Source organism: Sinocyclocheilus rhinocerous, unplaced genomic scaffold (genome assembly GCF_001515625.1).
Source record: "Sinocyclocheilus rhinocerous isolate Xijiao unplaced genomic scaffold, SAMN03320098_v1.1 scaffold101, whole genome shotgun sequence".
Lineage (NCBI taxonomy): Eukaryota > Metazoa > Chordata > Actinopteri > Cypriniformes > Cyprinidae > Sinocyclocheilus > Sinocyclocheilus rhinocerous.
Window position 1 is genome coordinate 293,028 of NW_015626036.1, and position 16,419 is coordinate 309,446.

At 37.9% G+C, this 16,419-nt stretch overlaps 1 protein-coding gene across 13 annotated transcripts in view; it reads left to right on the forward strand.

Annotated features, from left to right (window-relative positions):
• Positions 1-16,419, forward strand: part of LOC107709115 (cAMP-specific 3',5'-cyclic phosphodiesterase 4D) — a 157,614-nt gene that overhangs the window by 129,695 nt on the left and 11,500 nt on the right. For 12 of the 13 annotated variants that reach the window (XR_001636452.1, XM_016513584.1, XM_016513591.1 and 9 more), the window contains 4 exons: positions 543-579; positions 1,113-1,189; positions 1,332-1,381; positions 8,769-8,881. Coding sequence is in view for 12 of the 13 variants with exons in the window: in XM_016513584.1 (XP_016369070.1) it covers positions 543-579; positions 1,113-1,189; positions 1,332-1,381; positions 8,769-8,881 (277 nt within the window). In the remaining variant the exon portion in view is untranslated. The remainder of the gene's footprint in view (positions 1-542; positions 580-1,112; positions 1,190-1,331; positions 1,382-8,768; positions 8,882-16,419) is intronic. The other variant, XM_016513579.1, reaches the window with a different exon arrangement.

Genomic DNA, 16,419 nt, shown 5'->3' on the forward strand with positions numbered 1-16,419 from the left:
TTTTGTTCTTGACTTCTTTGTGCATCTTTATCAGCGCTATTGTTGCATAATGAACGCTTCCTGTATTTCAAATACTATTCTGTGCATTTTTCAGTGGACTTGACACTTTTCAAGTGACTTTTGGTGTGAAATCTTCTTGTACATGATTAGACATGAGCAGCATGTGTGATGCTAACCGAATGTGTTGACATGGAGTCTCACGGTGAGATTGAATGAATGGAGGTGGTCTACACACTAGTAGTGAACATTCACTAGCATAGAAAGCATTAATGCAAGCGTGTCCCTGCCTTGTTGTCTCTTGTCACACAGACAAACCATATCTCACTCCTCCTGAAGGACCAAACGCAAGAATATCATGCAATCTGATTTTTTGGGAAAAATCTGCACTTTTATTAATGATATGGTTCGTTTGTTATGACAAATGCATGCAACATTATAAACATGCGTATCAGGCGTTAAGAGAGTCATCGTTTTCTTTGGCTGTGTAGCTGAGGTGTGTATGTCACACTGCTGATTTTCTGACTCTCTCCGTTCTCTTGCAGTCATGGAGATGACCTCATCGTCACGCCGTTTGCACAGGTCAGTGACACAGGAAGCAGTTCAGGGCGAATTCTGGGATACATCTCATCCAGGCCCTTCTGCACTGTTAAAGTCAACAGGAAACTCTTTTGCAACCCATTTTGCTTCCATAATATTACGTACCACGCTGGATATTCGGCGAGAAACATTGTAGTGAAGGAATTTTATTCATCAGGAACTGACTGGATAGTGAAAAGTGCTTGGACTGGTGATGTCAGCCAAAAATCAAAGTCGTTTTGTTCATTTCTTTTATAAATGATTACGAAGTTAAAACCTTTTTTGGTTTTGGAATAACATGCATATGTGAATAATGCACAAAAAGACATGAAATGTATGTCATGTTGACTTTACACCATATTTAATAATACAAACAATATTTTTTGCAGTTTTTAAAATAATATTTCAACAGAATTGAAATGAAGTTTCACAAATACTCAGTTTGTCCTAACTTGAATATTTTAAACGTGATGGATAAAACTAAACTACAGAGCCTCAACGTCAATGACCTCTTGTGTTTTACTTTGCTCTTGAAGGTGCTGGCTAGTTTGAGGACGGTACGGAATAACTTTGCAGCGTTAACCAACCTCCAGCAAGATCGAACATCCAACAAGTGAGTGCAGCTCCATCAAAAATTCAGCTTTCCAATCGTCATGGACCGTTGTTGACGTGCAAAAAGAGCAGAAGAGGAAACAAATCAAATGTATTGTGCTATCTATAATGCTTTCTGCTTTTGTTATGCTGAATTTTCACAGGCGATCCCCCATGTGTAATCAGCCTCCTCTCTCAAAGGCCTCCTTCACAGGTGAGATAGTTTCTTTTGGTTTTTATACCATTTCAGAAATGCAACAGTAATTAACTTGATTTCAAAACTTTAAACTGTGTATTTCATTCCGTTGTACTGTTCTCTCTTGCTTTACATGTTATTTCCCATTCATTCTATGTCAAATGTTAATTTTTAGCATTTTTGATTGCAGACTTTGGTATCTAAATTCAGTTTGAGCTCTCTTCAGAAACTCTAGAAGAGACACATATGCAATTACTAGGATGAGAACATCTGAGAAGCAGAAGGCTTAGTTCAAATATTTATTATGGAGATCTCATTAGTGTTTGTTCTTTGCTGTTGGTTGTGTTGGATTCGGTTCTCTTGATCAAACCTGTCATAGCAGCTTTAAACCTCTAGGGAGCGACAAAACACCTTACATTCATGCAGTAACCTCTTTTTTTTTTCAGCAAGGCTGCTCAATTTTGCAATGATAGCATTTAACTTAATACACTTTTTTGCATTATTGTAAAAAAGAGATGCACTGCGTGGCCAAAAAGTGTGTGGACATATTAAAGACCAATAGTTTTGAAATTACATGCTTTGTATGGTTTCCAATTGGTTTTGATATTCTTTAGATTTTAAACCTCTAAACTGAATGAATATTGGTCTAAACTGTGTATTAATTATTTTCACCTCCTTTGCATGCGATTTCCCTTTCAATTGATGTGTAGTAATAATATTGAGCATTTTATATTGAAATATCTGGCTTTGACAAATCAGAGCACGGTTTGAGATCTGAAACTCTACACTGTAAAAAAAAATCCGTAAAATTTACGGTAAAAAAACGGCAGCTGTGGTTGCCGGAATTTTACCGTAAAAAATATGGTAGCAACGTTTTAGGTTTAAGGTTTTAACTTAAATTTACAATTAAATACCGTAATTTCATTAACTGATATAATGTTAATATACCAACCTATTGAAGTACTGAAATCTGTTTTGTACCTTTGTAATACACTGATAACCACCAAATGCAGGTGGTGATGAGAAAGTCACATGATGAACCAAAGCCCATCACAAGCAGCTTTTAAATAATAACATATATAGAAGGTGCACAGTGTTATTCACACAAACACCAAACACCATCATGGTAACACACATGAAACTGAAATAATGCAATAAACATTCATTTAACAACATTAGGTGTAACATACAACCCTAATATACAAAACTGATAAGAAAAAAACTAAGAAACAGTTATTTCAACAAAAAAACATCAAATTTGAAATGTAACACACTAATTCTGGGAATGTCAATTTACGGTTATTCACTGTAAATTATACGGTCTTTTTCCACTTCCAAAAACGGTATAATGCCGTAAAATTAATGTCCAATACAGTTTTTCACTGTATATAGTAGAGGAATTTACCGTTAACCATTTAACAGGTTTTTACTGTAGTATTTTTACAGTCTTTTACCGTTAAATTCACGGTCATTTTTTACAGTGTAGAGGAGATGCATGAGATCACTGGGGTGTTTTTCTCAAGAGAAACATCAAAGAAGCAGATCAACACCACATTAAATACCAATAATTTTCACATTAGATGCTTATAACAGGTCTGGTCTTTGGGCATTTGCATGCTTATGTCCATATATTGTATATAGATGCATGAGGAACACGTCTTCCAAAAGAAGTAAACATAACCCGCTTTGACATTCGTGAATCTTTCACCCCATTCGAATTGTGCAAAGCTGTTATTAATAGATGTGGCGCAGCTGACAGCCCACCAATCTGACATGATACTCGCAAACGCATGCCATCTCGCTTTCATGCTCGGCCAGAGATGTGCTTCCAGTTCAGGAAAGCACGTGTTGGCGTCTTGCTGGGACTCGCAAGATGAGTCCGTCAATCAAGATGCTCCCCATCACTTGTCCTTCACGCAAATGTCTGATATGGAAACGCACACAACTCACACCAACACTTCTCCAGTTTAGTGCACGTGCTAACTGTGCATTCAGGCCATATGAAAAAAACGAAGCCTTAAAATCAAAGTTGCAATTTCCACAGTGGCACCTGCCGATATGGACTGATTCGGTCCATTACCGGCTCCTTCTATATTAGCAGCTGCTTAAAACACAAAGGTCCCGCCCCTTGCTTTCTAATGATTCGACAGCGGTTGCCTGGCAACCTGACGACGGATGGCATAAGCATCTCAAAAAGAAGGAGTCTCACGAGAATGACCTGGTTTTTCACACGGGCGCCTCTCCAAACGTGGCGTCTAGGTGATCTCGGGCTGGTTTTCTGAAGGTGTTTGCGTCAGCCTGAGGCTTCTGTTTCCTACGGCTGCTTTCTCGCTATTACTGGAGAGGTCTTGTGTATTTTAAGACTGCTGACCCACTGAGGGGTGACATTAAGGTTTTCTCAGAAACCGTTTGGCATCTAGCGGGGCCAGGTGGTGGCTCTGAGTGATTTATCTGAAGTCTATCACACGGCTCTGACCTGCTTGAGTGATGTTTGATGAGCTATATGGGCCAGTCGTTTACTAGAGAAAGGTTTTTATTCATTTGAATTTAGCATAATTTAGCAGCAAAGTAGGTGAAACGTCAGGTTTGGACATTCTGGATATAGTAAATGTGGGTTTGCCAGGTGTTTTTTGTATCATATATTCAGAAAGAAAAAAAATAAGTCTAAAATGTCCAAGTCATATTTCACTACAAAAGCAAACATTTTAATTGGAGGCAATTTTATGATCATAATTGCAAGCATTTTATTTATTTATTTATTTGTGCCTTCAATTTAAACAATATTTAAATAAATAATACTTCTAATACTATTAAAATACTACAGATTATTTTTTTTATCTTATTATTTAAATTTTTTCATTGTGATAAATATATTTTATATATTTTTAAAATATATTTTAAAATGTAATTTATTCCTGTGATCAAAGCTGAATTTTCAGCATCATTACTCCAGTCTTCAGTGTCACATGATCCTTCAGAAATCATTCTAATATGCTGATTTGCTGCTCAAGAATAATTTCTGAATATTATCATGTAATTGAAAACAGTTGTACTGCTTAATAATTTTTTGTGGAAATCGCTATGCATTATTTTCAGGATAATTTGAAAGAACAGAAGTAGATTTAAATGGAAATGTATTTTAAATAGAAATCTTTTGTAACATTATAAAAGTCTTACTGTCACTTTTGATCAGTTTAATGCATCTTTGCTGAATAAAAGTATAAATGGATACATAGACACCTTAAGGTTGGATTCTGATCAAATTCAAACCATTTTGATTGTTTTCAAATAGGCTTTTATGCACTAAAATGTTTTAAAATACTTTGAGTTGAAAAATGACCCGGATATTTCTTGACCAAGGGATGCACCAAAATCTTTTTGCTCTCTGAATTTTTTTATTTTTAAACTAGCTTTGTCTGGCATCCAGTCAGAGAGTGTTTGCTCAGTCTCTGGCGTTCCTCTCTTGTGGACTCCACTCCAGAGTTTGGCTGCAGCCCTGTTCTGCTCTCAGTCACAGCAGCTTCTGAGGGGCCGGCCTCTGGTGTCGCACTGATCACAAGAAGAATGCCATTGACGTCAGAGGAGATGTTGTCAGCAAGGACAGTGGACCCCTGCTCTTGAATTCTGCTCAGAGTGATTGGACAGCCGTTTGAGGAGAGGGCTAAAGAAATGGGGGGGGGGTTGGGGCGGAGAGAATGCCACACTTTCCCCCATTTTCCCATCCTTTTCCCTTCTTAAACCTTTCATCTGTGCTTTTTCTCTTTCTTTGTGGGGCTAATGTGTCACCAAGCTGTTTTTCTCCCCTGACCCTTGAATTATGATCGACAAAGCTGCTGCTGACCCGAGTGTGTGTTGAGCAAACGTGTGCGCAGCGCTGACACACGCAGAGCAGCATGTCAAATTTTCTCAGTATAGTCCACAAAAGGTTGCCCTGTAACAAAAGCACCAAGATCCTGTGACCTCTGAAGTGCGTGTTGTGATTGTGTCACGCTTGTTTTGATGAATGCTTTTCTTGTAACTTTAGCTCTCCTCTGTGTAACTCAATACACACGAGTAGAATTGCAACAGTTTGAGTTATTGTTTATCATCTGTGCGGTATGAACGTATGCACATCCTGTGACGCAGGTTAAGGTTTTAAATGCACTAGTCACAACTGCACAGCCCCGACATAATCTAGGATTATGAAAAAAATGAAATCTGGCCCTGAACAGATCGCATAACGAGGATTAATTTTCAGTGGTAATCTGCGTAGATTGACTGTCACATAATCTTCCAGCATCGCAGTGAATGAATCTGCGCTGAAATGGCATACAGCTGAAGTAAACAACCTCCCAGGAGCATTCTGGGACATGAAAGAGCAGTAGCTATCTCAAGCAATCTGTCTGTCACGAGTAAAGCCACCTCTCCCATCTTCCCCAGTCTGATGCTAATCAGACTCCTGTGGATGTGGCTGTTTGCTGCTGATGAGACGTGTTGCACGTTTACTCATTTGTTTAGGGTTGCTTTTGCTTTAGATATATACTTGTATGCTTATACTATCTGCTGTTTTTCTTGGACTGTACTGATGCAGTAATTTTGGCCAATACAGATAACCGATAATTGTTTTTGTTTTAGTCGAGAACTGATAAAATGACCAATACTGTTAATCCATATTGTTTGCCCTGTTTTTAAACTAAAATATAGTTTGAAATCACATTTCATGCATGAAATCAGGCATCTAAATGTTAACGCAGGGGCGGGGCTATGGTTGGCCACCCCACCCACAACAGCTGTTTCTGTCTCTTTTTCGTCTTTATGACCACATCAAACCGGAGATGTTTCAGACGTGTGCTCCAACTTTACCTCAGCGCCAGGCGCGAGTCAAACGAGCGCGGAAACTGTACTGTGCTCATAGCGTGCGCTCCTCAATTGCACGCACAAATGTGCCGGCGTGCGCTGTAGCCTGTATCATTTCATATCAAATTGCGAAATTAACTATGAGCATGCAATGTCGTAGTTATGTCGTCAGTTAAGTCATGAAGTTACCAAAAAGGCAATTAAATCTGTGCATGTAGGCCTATGTATATATTTGTTATATGAGTCACATTTAAGAACATGTCTCTGAAATGCAGTGGTTTTCCAAACTGTCCTGGAGCAGCCCAGCACTGTCTCCTTCACCTAACACACTCGATTCAACTCATTAGAGACTTTAAGAACTGAAGTGGGCCAGAATAGGTAAAGAGATGCGTGTCAGATCTGCATCATGTTCAGCATCGGCAGCTCTTAAAGGGACAGCAGACAAAAAACCTAATAACCAGCTGCTGCGATGTCTGGTAAACAAAGATCAAAAGAAGAAAAGAGGAAATCAATAACTTTTGTAGCTTTAAGGATTCATCTGTATTTATATTTGAATTTAGTGTTGATAAATGTATTCAATTTCTATATATTTCCTACTTGCCGAAGGGCACAGGTATGACATTTATTTTAATGGGTTTATGTGAAGATTGTTTCACTTAAGTTCACTTAAATTAGAAGTTATTTTAAGTAGTCTAATAAATGTTAAAATTGATAGCTTTGTAATATTGAATGGCTAATCAATGGTTAAATATCAGGGGAAACAACTATTTCATAGAGACATCAGAGTGATGCTGGCCTTCAGTCATAAAAAAAGATGGCATTATACAAATATTAAAAATATACTGTCTTTATGTTGTTTCTACATTAATTTGAAGATTGAATTTTAATGCAATGTAAAAGTATTTTTAAAAAACTTTAATGTTAGGTGGGATTCATCACGATTAATTTCAGGAAAAAAGTGTGATTAATTAGTAATTTTTTTTTAATCGATTGACAGCACTAATATATATATATACAGTGGGTACGGAAAGTATTCAGACCCCCTTAAATTTTTCACTCTTTGTTATATTGCAGCCATTTGCTAAAATCATTTAAGTTAATTTTTTTTCCTCATTAATGTACACACAGCACCCCATATTGAAATTTATTTATTTTTTTTACACATACATGTATATATTTAAGAAATATTTACATGTGTATATATATATTTGTGTTTATATGAGTTATATTATATATAATTATATATTACATGTATTTCTTAAATATATACATGTGTGTGTATTTATATATACATATAAATATACACAGCACACACACATATATTATGTAAACAAACTTTTGAATGTGATTAATCATGATTAATCAAATACATACATATTTATTTGTTTATTTTTTTACATTTTTATATTTGGCAATGGTTGGCTAATTTATGTTTTATAAATAAAAACATTAATATTTTAGATAGATAAATAGATAGATAGTTTTTTCATTATTAATTATATTAAATATTATCTAAACTTTTTAAAAATGTATATCAATAATTTAAATAAACTAGCATAATTCTAAATATATATGTAAATAAATGCAATTTACAACATACATTTAAATTAAGTAGGCATTATTATACATTTTATGTACAATAAGCTAACACATGTTGTGGTTAATTTGATCTTCCTTTCAGATGTTGTGAAACTCTAGTCCCGAGCCGTGTCACGCATTAGACAGAACTGCAGCATGCATTTTTAATACACATTTGTAACAGAGATCTGGCCCCTTTTTGCTGACAGCAGTGAGTCTGCAGGGAAACTGGGCTCCTGCTCCAGCTCTCCGGTCCAGATCTTGCGTCTCTCGCTGCGTCGTGCTCTCCAGCTCTGTAGGTTTGTGGTTTCACATGAAGCCGCTCATGTTTGTGTAAAGCAATGCCTCCTATGTCATGTCTGTGTAGCTGAGGTGCCGCGCGGCTCTCTCACTGTCGCTTGTGCAAGCTCTTTTTGCCCGAGCTCTCCAGGAACACTGGGCAAAGCCCGTCGCTTCATACAGGAGTCTCTGTCTTGGGGGGTTAAAGCCGGTAGGAGGTGCTGAGGAGACCCTTTGCGTTTTCTCTCTTTTGTTGTGAGACAGAGCGTCAGCTATAAGACATCCTCTGAAGTTCATGGACCTGTGGAGGAGACTGATTCTAAACCAGCGTACGGACATGGGATTGTTCAGGCAACCCACTGGGAATCAGTAGAAGCGGATTAAAAAGGGAATCTCTGTGCTCGTATGTGTGTGTCTTTTTTGTTTTTCTAGAAGCATGGAGCTCCGGGGCGCTCTACACCAGGAGCCCTGCACGGCTGGACCGACAGCGGTGTGACTTGGTTTTATTGCGTCGACCGGCTCTGGAGTTTTCAGAGGGCGAGGAGCAGCTCGCACTTGATCCTTTAGCCCTGATCTTTTCAGCACAGCATGAAGAGCCACCCATGTGTCCACCCTGGGCATCCCAGCATGGCTGTGTACGACGTGGACGATGCCTCTGCTAGCCCGGTCAAACGCCTCAAAACTGACCATCCCCTTCCCTGTCTCCCTCCAGAGGAGGCCTACCAGAAACTGGCCACCGAGACCCTGGAGGAGCTGGACTGGTGCCTGGACCAGCTGGAGACCCTGCAGACCCGACACTCTGTCAGCGAGATGGCCTCCAACAAGGTGAGTCACCGTTAAACTTCCCACATAACACATGGTATTTTCCACTCGGGAGCTTACGTCGCACCTAAGAACGAAGGGCTTCCCCTTGACTTAATGTCATTACCGCCGCTGCCTAGGGGAGCTCAGGTAATTGGTGCGATTTGGCAGGGCTGTTGGCTCGCAGACGGGAGACGTTATCAGGTAGCGTTAGTGCCAAGATGGCTGCCCCAAGGGGGTGCACTTTCAGGGAGATACACACACGAGTCATAATTGTGAGTCAGGGTTGTCCATCACGCATCCTGCTTCAGCATGACCGACGACGTCCGACGGCTCGATGCGCTATCAAAACACCAAACGCTTGTTGCCCCACTGTGTGAGTAGAAATGACCAATGTTTATGCATGCATGTGTGTGTGTCTAGCCCATGCTGGAAGACCTTTAGTCAGACTGAAGCATCATTGTCGTTGGAATCGTGGGTCTGTTCTTGTGGGAGGGAGGTCAGATTGCTGTGGATCATGTTTAGCAATGCTGATGACTACACAGGCATCTTTTAATGTGGCACGCCGCTGTGCCCAGGACTGCAGTCTACAGCAAAGCTTCCCTGTAATTCCTTTTTGTGGAGGGGGGTTAGGGAAATATGGGATAGAGGTCTTGTTCTGGTATATGCGTTTTGTGCGGGTCTAAGAGGAGGGGAGGTGCCGGTTTTTCTGAAGGTCATGAATCATATTTCACATTGGAACTGGGTGATATAATGTTTGTTGTCATGTAAACCTTGAATGTCTTCTGTTGGATTTTGGTATAGTTTGAATAGTTGTTTCACAAACTGGATTTTACAATTTTTTTAAAAGAAAACATGAGCGGTGTTTGAATGTGCAAAACTCGCTGTAAAACTCACAGTGTGTCACTAGACTGTTCTAGGTGGTTTCTGGGGATTTCTAGGTAGTTGCATGGTGGTTACCTGATTTTGGGTTACTAGGTGATTGCTGGGGAGTTTTCCACCCAATTTTATCATTCACCAGGTGCAAATTATGACCATTTGAGGTTGCATTCATGTCTATAGCACAGACAAAGTTTAATACAAACCTCTAACCCCAAGTATAATATATTGTATTATAGTCAATCAAGAGTCAAGGATGCGCAAGTATGGACATTATTAATGGTCCTTGTCAAATTACATTCATACAAGTATACATATACATATATAAACATACTGTAGATATATATTTTTTGTATATGTATTTTGTTAACCCAAACACCTTCAAACTATGAAATGTAAACATGTTTGTTGCAGCATCCCGTATTAGACAATGTTTACATATAAATATCCTTAAATCTATTATTTTTTCCTGCTAACTATTATAATTTCTCACAATCTGCAGGCATTATGCAAACTGTTTACAGTGATGCCGATTACATAACCTTGCCATATCATCAGACTTTATTGCTGAATAGACAGGAAACAGTCTTTGTAGAACTGGTTTTAGGTCAGACACTGGCTGTCTTTAAACTTAAGTTGCTGTGTGTCTGCTTCCTGGCCCAAGACAGAACAGTCCACCTTCAAGTTGCTTCTGTAGATACAGCTTAGTTCCCTCCTTCAATGTGCATCTGTGGAAATTTTTCACCTCCAACAGGTGAAAATGGTGCATCTGATCAATTAGTAAAGTAACAGCACACTCTCCTCATTCATACGTGCAGAAGTTGAATACTGTAAGTTAGACACTTGTATGCAGCACATGCTTGTATATAGTGTCTCACTGCTGATATAGAATGAGATGCTGCGTGTCTAAACTAGCCCGGGCATGACATTACAGCGTCCCGACAGCATATGTGAGGGTTTTAACGTTCACACACAGCACAACCAGACTCATGCTAGTGACGTAACTGCATCAGTGTCCTCATATCTATCACAATGTGCTTTAACATTTCAGGCCCAGATAAGCGTGTTTAGGCAGAGAGCCGCTAATATGCTGTAATGTTTGCTAGCGGACCTCATTAACCTTTCGGCTGGGTGTCTTTGTGCCGAATGTGGTGCGTGTGCATCGTCTGCGCTGTCTCTCAGCCCACTGCAGGGCTCAATTTGTCTGCGTCGCCATGGCGACTGCAAGCATGTGGGATCCTGCACAAGCCTGTTTGTCTGCGCAGTGACAGGGAGGGCATGTTGTTGCTGTGTGTGTGTGTGTGTGTGTACTGTAGGTATTCTGTTCATCAGTATGCAGCGTGGCAGGCCTATGCCGGTGATTCAGGAGCATGCTCAGTACATTCAAAAACAAACCATAAAACAGGCAGGAGAGACTGAGGGGCCGTGAAGGAGGGCAGGCTTCTGATTGGTTCGGCGATTCGGTGTCGAGAACAAATGTGAAACACCTCACGCACCTGATCATCGTAATATGATGCGAAGAGATGCAAATGAAGACGTTGCTAAGAAATGAACTGCGTTCTGTAACAGATGAAAATGTATGTGTGTTATCTGATCTCTGGCTGCTTTATTGCATAACATGCATTGGGTCTTAAAACATCGAATGATTCTAGAATGTACCGTTTGACAGACTCTTACTGGTATCAATATTTATTTAGATTCAGACTGTAACAGATGAAAATGTATGTGTGTTATCTGATCTCTGGCTGCTTTATTGCATAACATGCATTGGGTCTTAAAACATCGAATGATTCTAGAATGTACCGTTTGACAGACTCTTACTGGTATCAATATTTATTTAGAGACAGATAAAGATTCAGACTCATCCCCAATGACTATGAAAACAATAAATCCAACATCAGCAACTAAATAATCCTATAATCCCTCAACTAAGGGCTCAAATTTAGAGGATTTTATGGATTTAAACCAGTGGTTCTCAACCTTTTTTTCCACTGGGCCGCACTATGGTCCAAGTGCAAGTCTCACGGGCCGCACGCATATCATTTACATATTACATCACCAATACAAACCAACCAGATATATAATATTATAGCCTAAATATTAAACGTGTTTATATATATATATATATATATATTATACAAAATATATAGATAATATATAAATAATGTATGTAAATAATTTTATAAATGAAGTTATGAAGCTTTTAAGCAGTATTGTGTAAATTACACTTTAATGCCATCTTACTGAGATACACATTTTTGTTCCAGAAATAATGTTATTAAATTAAAAAGTCACTTTTTTTATTACAATTTTTTAAATTTGTTTAGATCTTTATCTCTAGCTTGTCTAGAAAGCTTTTTTTTTTTAGCTGTTTATCTTTCTATATGGTACCAAGTTAAAGACTTCCCATTACAGCAGATCTGGATTTACCAAAGTACCCAACTTCCCCTCCATGAAACTCCTGAAACACCACACCACACCCCGCGGCCAGAGGCCTGCCAGAGCCCAAGGGAAGAAAGACAGAAGGAAAATGAGACATATGGGTTATAGAGGGGGGGTTCGGTGTATGGGATGAGGGGGTATCTGTGGCCAGTGGCTTTCTTGAATGATTTGGATCCTGCACGCGTGCTGTGGTGAAGCCTTTGGCGTCTCATTGGTCCTCTCTGAAGCGGCGGCCGCAAAGCACGAAACGTTGAACGATACTCAGAGTCCGCCGACAGCTTTAATCAAAGCCACACGAGGCCTGTGTGAGCCCAGCTAAAGGCCTCAGATCCAGCCAGAATTCACAGAAAACCACAGAGCTCTGTTTCCCTCACCAAAGAGAACAAACGGCCTTCATATGAGCAATACAGACACATAATGTGCCACAATTTTGTGTCAACAATTTTAAATTCCTGCATCAGATTTAGCCCTTTTGTGCACTTAAGCTGTTGGTTCATCCAGTTCCAGGATGCATTTAGTATCTGTCAGATGTGTTTGGAATTATGTGTTATTATGAGTGTTCATATTCCCAATAAAACTTGACGTGACGATAATTAGATCTCCAGAAATAGCTTTGCCTTTCTGATGACGAGCATGAAAGTGTTCCCGGCAGAATTTGGGGTGTGGTCTGAGGTTTTCCCCCTTGTTTCCATCAGCATGACACCGGCCTCAACCTGCAGCAGACTCTTCCTATGGCGCGACCACACTGCCTCTAGTTAGCGCTAGTCTATAATTAATCATAATCCACTGTACTGTAGGATCCTGTTTCATGTACGCTTATTACGGCTCCATCATGTCACTCACTCTTCAGTAAGACTAGTGGTGGGCGATTAGACCAGTATGATATTGCGGTATATATATTACAAAAAAGTTATTTTGCTAAAATCACAATCCAATAATGTTTTCTATATGAAGTTACATAATTATTTATTTTGAAAAAAAAATGTTATTGGCTTTATCTTTTTTATTTTAATTAATCTTTTTTTGTGAAAAGATTAGATTATTTATTTATTTATTTTCATTCTTTTTTACTTTTTTTTTTTATTTGGCCAAAATATTGAATTATTCATAAATGAATGACAAGTCTGACATCAGTGCAAAAACAGCTTCAAATTACAAAACGGCTTCTCACAGTTACATAGTAAATCACAACGATCACAATCACAACACAACTACCGTATTGTCCCGAATATAAGACGATATAATCAGGGTCGTCTTATATTCGGGCCAATACGGTAATAAAAATACAAACAAACAAACAATAAATAAACATACACATCACAGTCAACTAAAAGCAAACCAAAATAATGTGTCAGCTAAGATTTAAAAATACCAATAACTTTTTGACATACTTTTTGAATTTTTGACAGACTCTTCATTCTTTACCAATTAGACATCGTTTATTGTAAAATAGTGAAAATATAATTTTTTTTATATGCAGCATCAGACATGCATTTATGCAACAAAATGTCTCTAAAATGATTTTCTTATCAGATGAGAGCAGACATAATGATTATAAAGGCCGTGTTTTGTTCTTATTTTTGAGTGTTGTTCAGTAGGTTATAGTAGGTCAGTAGAAGTTCTTGGTTGTACAACAAAGATAATTTGACATACACATACTTTATTTCCTTGTTTATGTGAACCCCATAATGTGTTGTTTTGCATAAAGAAATGCTTTGACGTAAAACACCACCGCAGATGCTTCATATTTCTCCTGATAATGTAGTATCATTGCCGTATGGTAAAGGCTTCAGGTTCATATTCAAATCAGCCACAAACAAATCCGGCCAATGGCAATTGCTTTCATAAAAGAGCCACTGATCTATCATTTGTTTTTCAAATGAGAACATCTCCCCTGGCCACATAAAAGCCTCGTGTTATGCTTGCATGGGGGTCGATATCTCCATATGAATGCTGGCGTATTGTTCCAGACATGTTTGTTTTATTTTCAGATTTTTGTTCCCTTCTGCAGTTTGCAAGTGTAATCAAAGACGCCCACTTCTGATTGGAGAATGGAGGTGGACGTTACCTGGGCCCTGTTTATCAACAGGTCAATATTTACACTCAAACAGGAGTTTGTTTTACAGTCTGAGAAGTTTAACTACTTCCTCTTTTTGACTGTCAATGGATTTGAAATTAATTTTACACTTCTTTGTGACAGTGTACAGTGGCCAATGTTGATGAGAGAAGAGGCCAGTAGCCTTACCAAATAAATCATTGAGCATTACATTTTTATTTGATTTAAAAAATATTTTATTATTTGAAAAGATAACATTTTATTTTATTTTATAGAAATTCAACCCAGATTTTTAAATATATTTTATGTATATTATGTTTAATCCATTTTATACTTTTTTGTTTATTTACTTTTCATTTTATATATTTTTTACATTTTTTATTTTATTAATTTATTTTAGTTTTAGTATTTATTTATTGCATTTGTTACGTGAGACTTTAAAGATGAGAAGCATTGTTTGGCCTGGCAAATATGTGTGACTCACATAAAAGGTTCATCTTCCTTTAAGGTGAATCTGAAAATACAAATAAAAATAAAAACATATTGAGGTGACATTTAATCACAAATGAGAAGAAAAAAATCATTTTGCAAATAAATGAGCATTAAATATCTATTAAATCTAAAATGATTTTATTGTTTCAGAAGATAGCATTTTTATTTTATTTTATTTCTAGAAATTCAACCCAGAAATGTTTTATATATTTTATTGTGTATATTTTATTATATTGTATATTGTATAGTTTATTTTTTAGCCATTTTATTTTATTTATTTAGTTAGTTAATTGTATTTCAGTATTTGAAAGAAGTATTAATTAAATAATTATAAATAAATAATAATAAAAAAATATATATATAAATATTTTATTTTTTATGTTATCATTGAAACACCGCTATACAATTTTGACTCAACAGAAATGGTTTATTATCCCTCAACATTGCGGACGTTGATGTTAGAAATGACGCGAGAGGAAGCTCCTGCTTCTGATCGGCCATTGCCGATAATACCGGTGAAATATCATCCGAATTATATCTGTCTATCAATACTTGATGAGATAACGTCAACAGATAGACCACACCAGGAGCCGTTCATGAGTCATCAGAGCACACTGCCGCTCTGCCATATGATTAAACCAGGTACAAGGTGAGCTGTGAAAACTGTGCCGTTCTCCAAGGCCTGCATCCTCCATCAGCGGATGACGGCGCTCCTGCCCCCATCTCTCCCTCTCGGTAATGAGCCGTGATTGGCTGTGTGGAGGGGCATGAGCAGCATCCATTATAGGAGCAGTGCCATATTTGGAAGGTGTTGAGCAGCCCAGCATCTTTCTCACGGCTCAGAAGAGCACAGCCAAACCATGTCTGCCAGCCTCCGCACCTCCATCGCACCTCCACCTGATCCCCAGATGCAGTTTTTAGACTGAGACCGCAGAAGCATTCGTGTGCCGTTGTCTGAAGGATTTAGGAGTGGTTTGTTTCTTGCTTTTGCGTGTTGTGGAGCATTAACGAAGATGCCTGAAGCAAATTATTTACGCTCAGTCTCATGGGGATATATAAAGGTATGGATCATGAAGCTGATTTTCTATATCTCTAGTCTCGGGTGTACGGGGATCCTTATTTAGGACAAATAGAGTCTGTGAGGTATCAAAATGCAAACAATCAATTTTGGCCTCTATGTATTTACTTCTCTTCATTTATTGAGGGTTTTGTGTCGTCATGAATTGATGTATTCAAATAATGTGCGGTACACCACATGTAAATTATATGCAAATTAGCAGAGATTAATATTTTATGCAACAATCCAAACAGGACAGTTTCTGTGCGCTGTGAGTTTTATATGGTCGGTTTTGAAGGCTTTAGGTTGATCTTTTCTGCCATACACAGATATATTTTCATTGTTAATGGTGTGTTGTTGTAAATCAGTGCATTTTTTATGCAAGACAGTAAAGATGAAAATATTTTTAGGCCTGGCAAATTTATGTGACTAAAAGGTTTGCCCTCCTTTAGGTAAATCTGACAAACATATTCAGGAAAGGAAAAAAATTCTAAATTATATTTTGCATGAAGAAAATTAATCCCATTTAGCATGTTTTTGTATTGCAACATCATTTTCATGTATAATAATATTTTTCTTATTTTATATATATATATATATGTATATATATATATATATATATATATATGAAGTGTC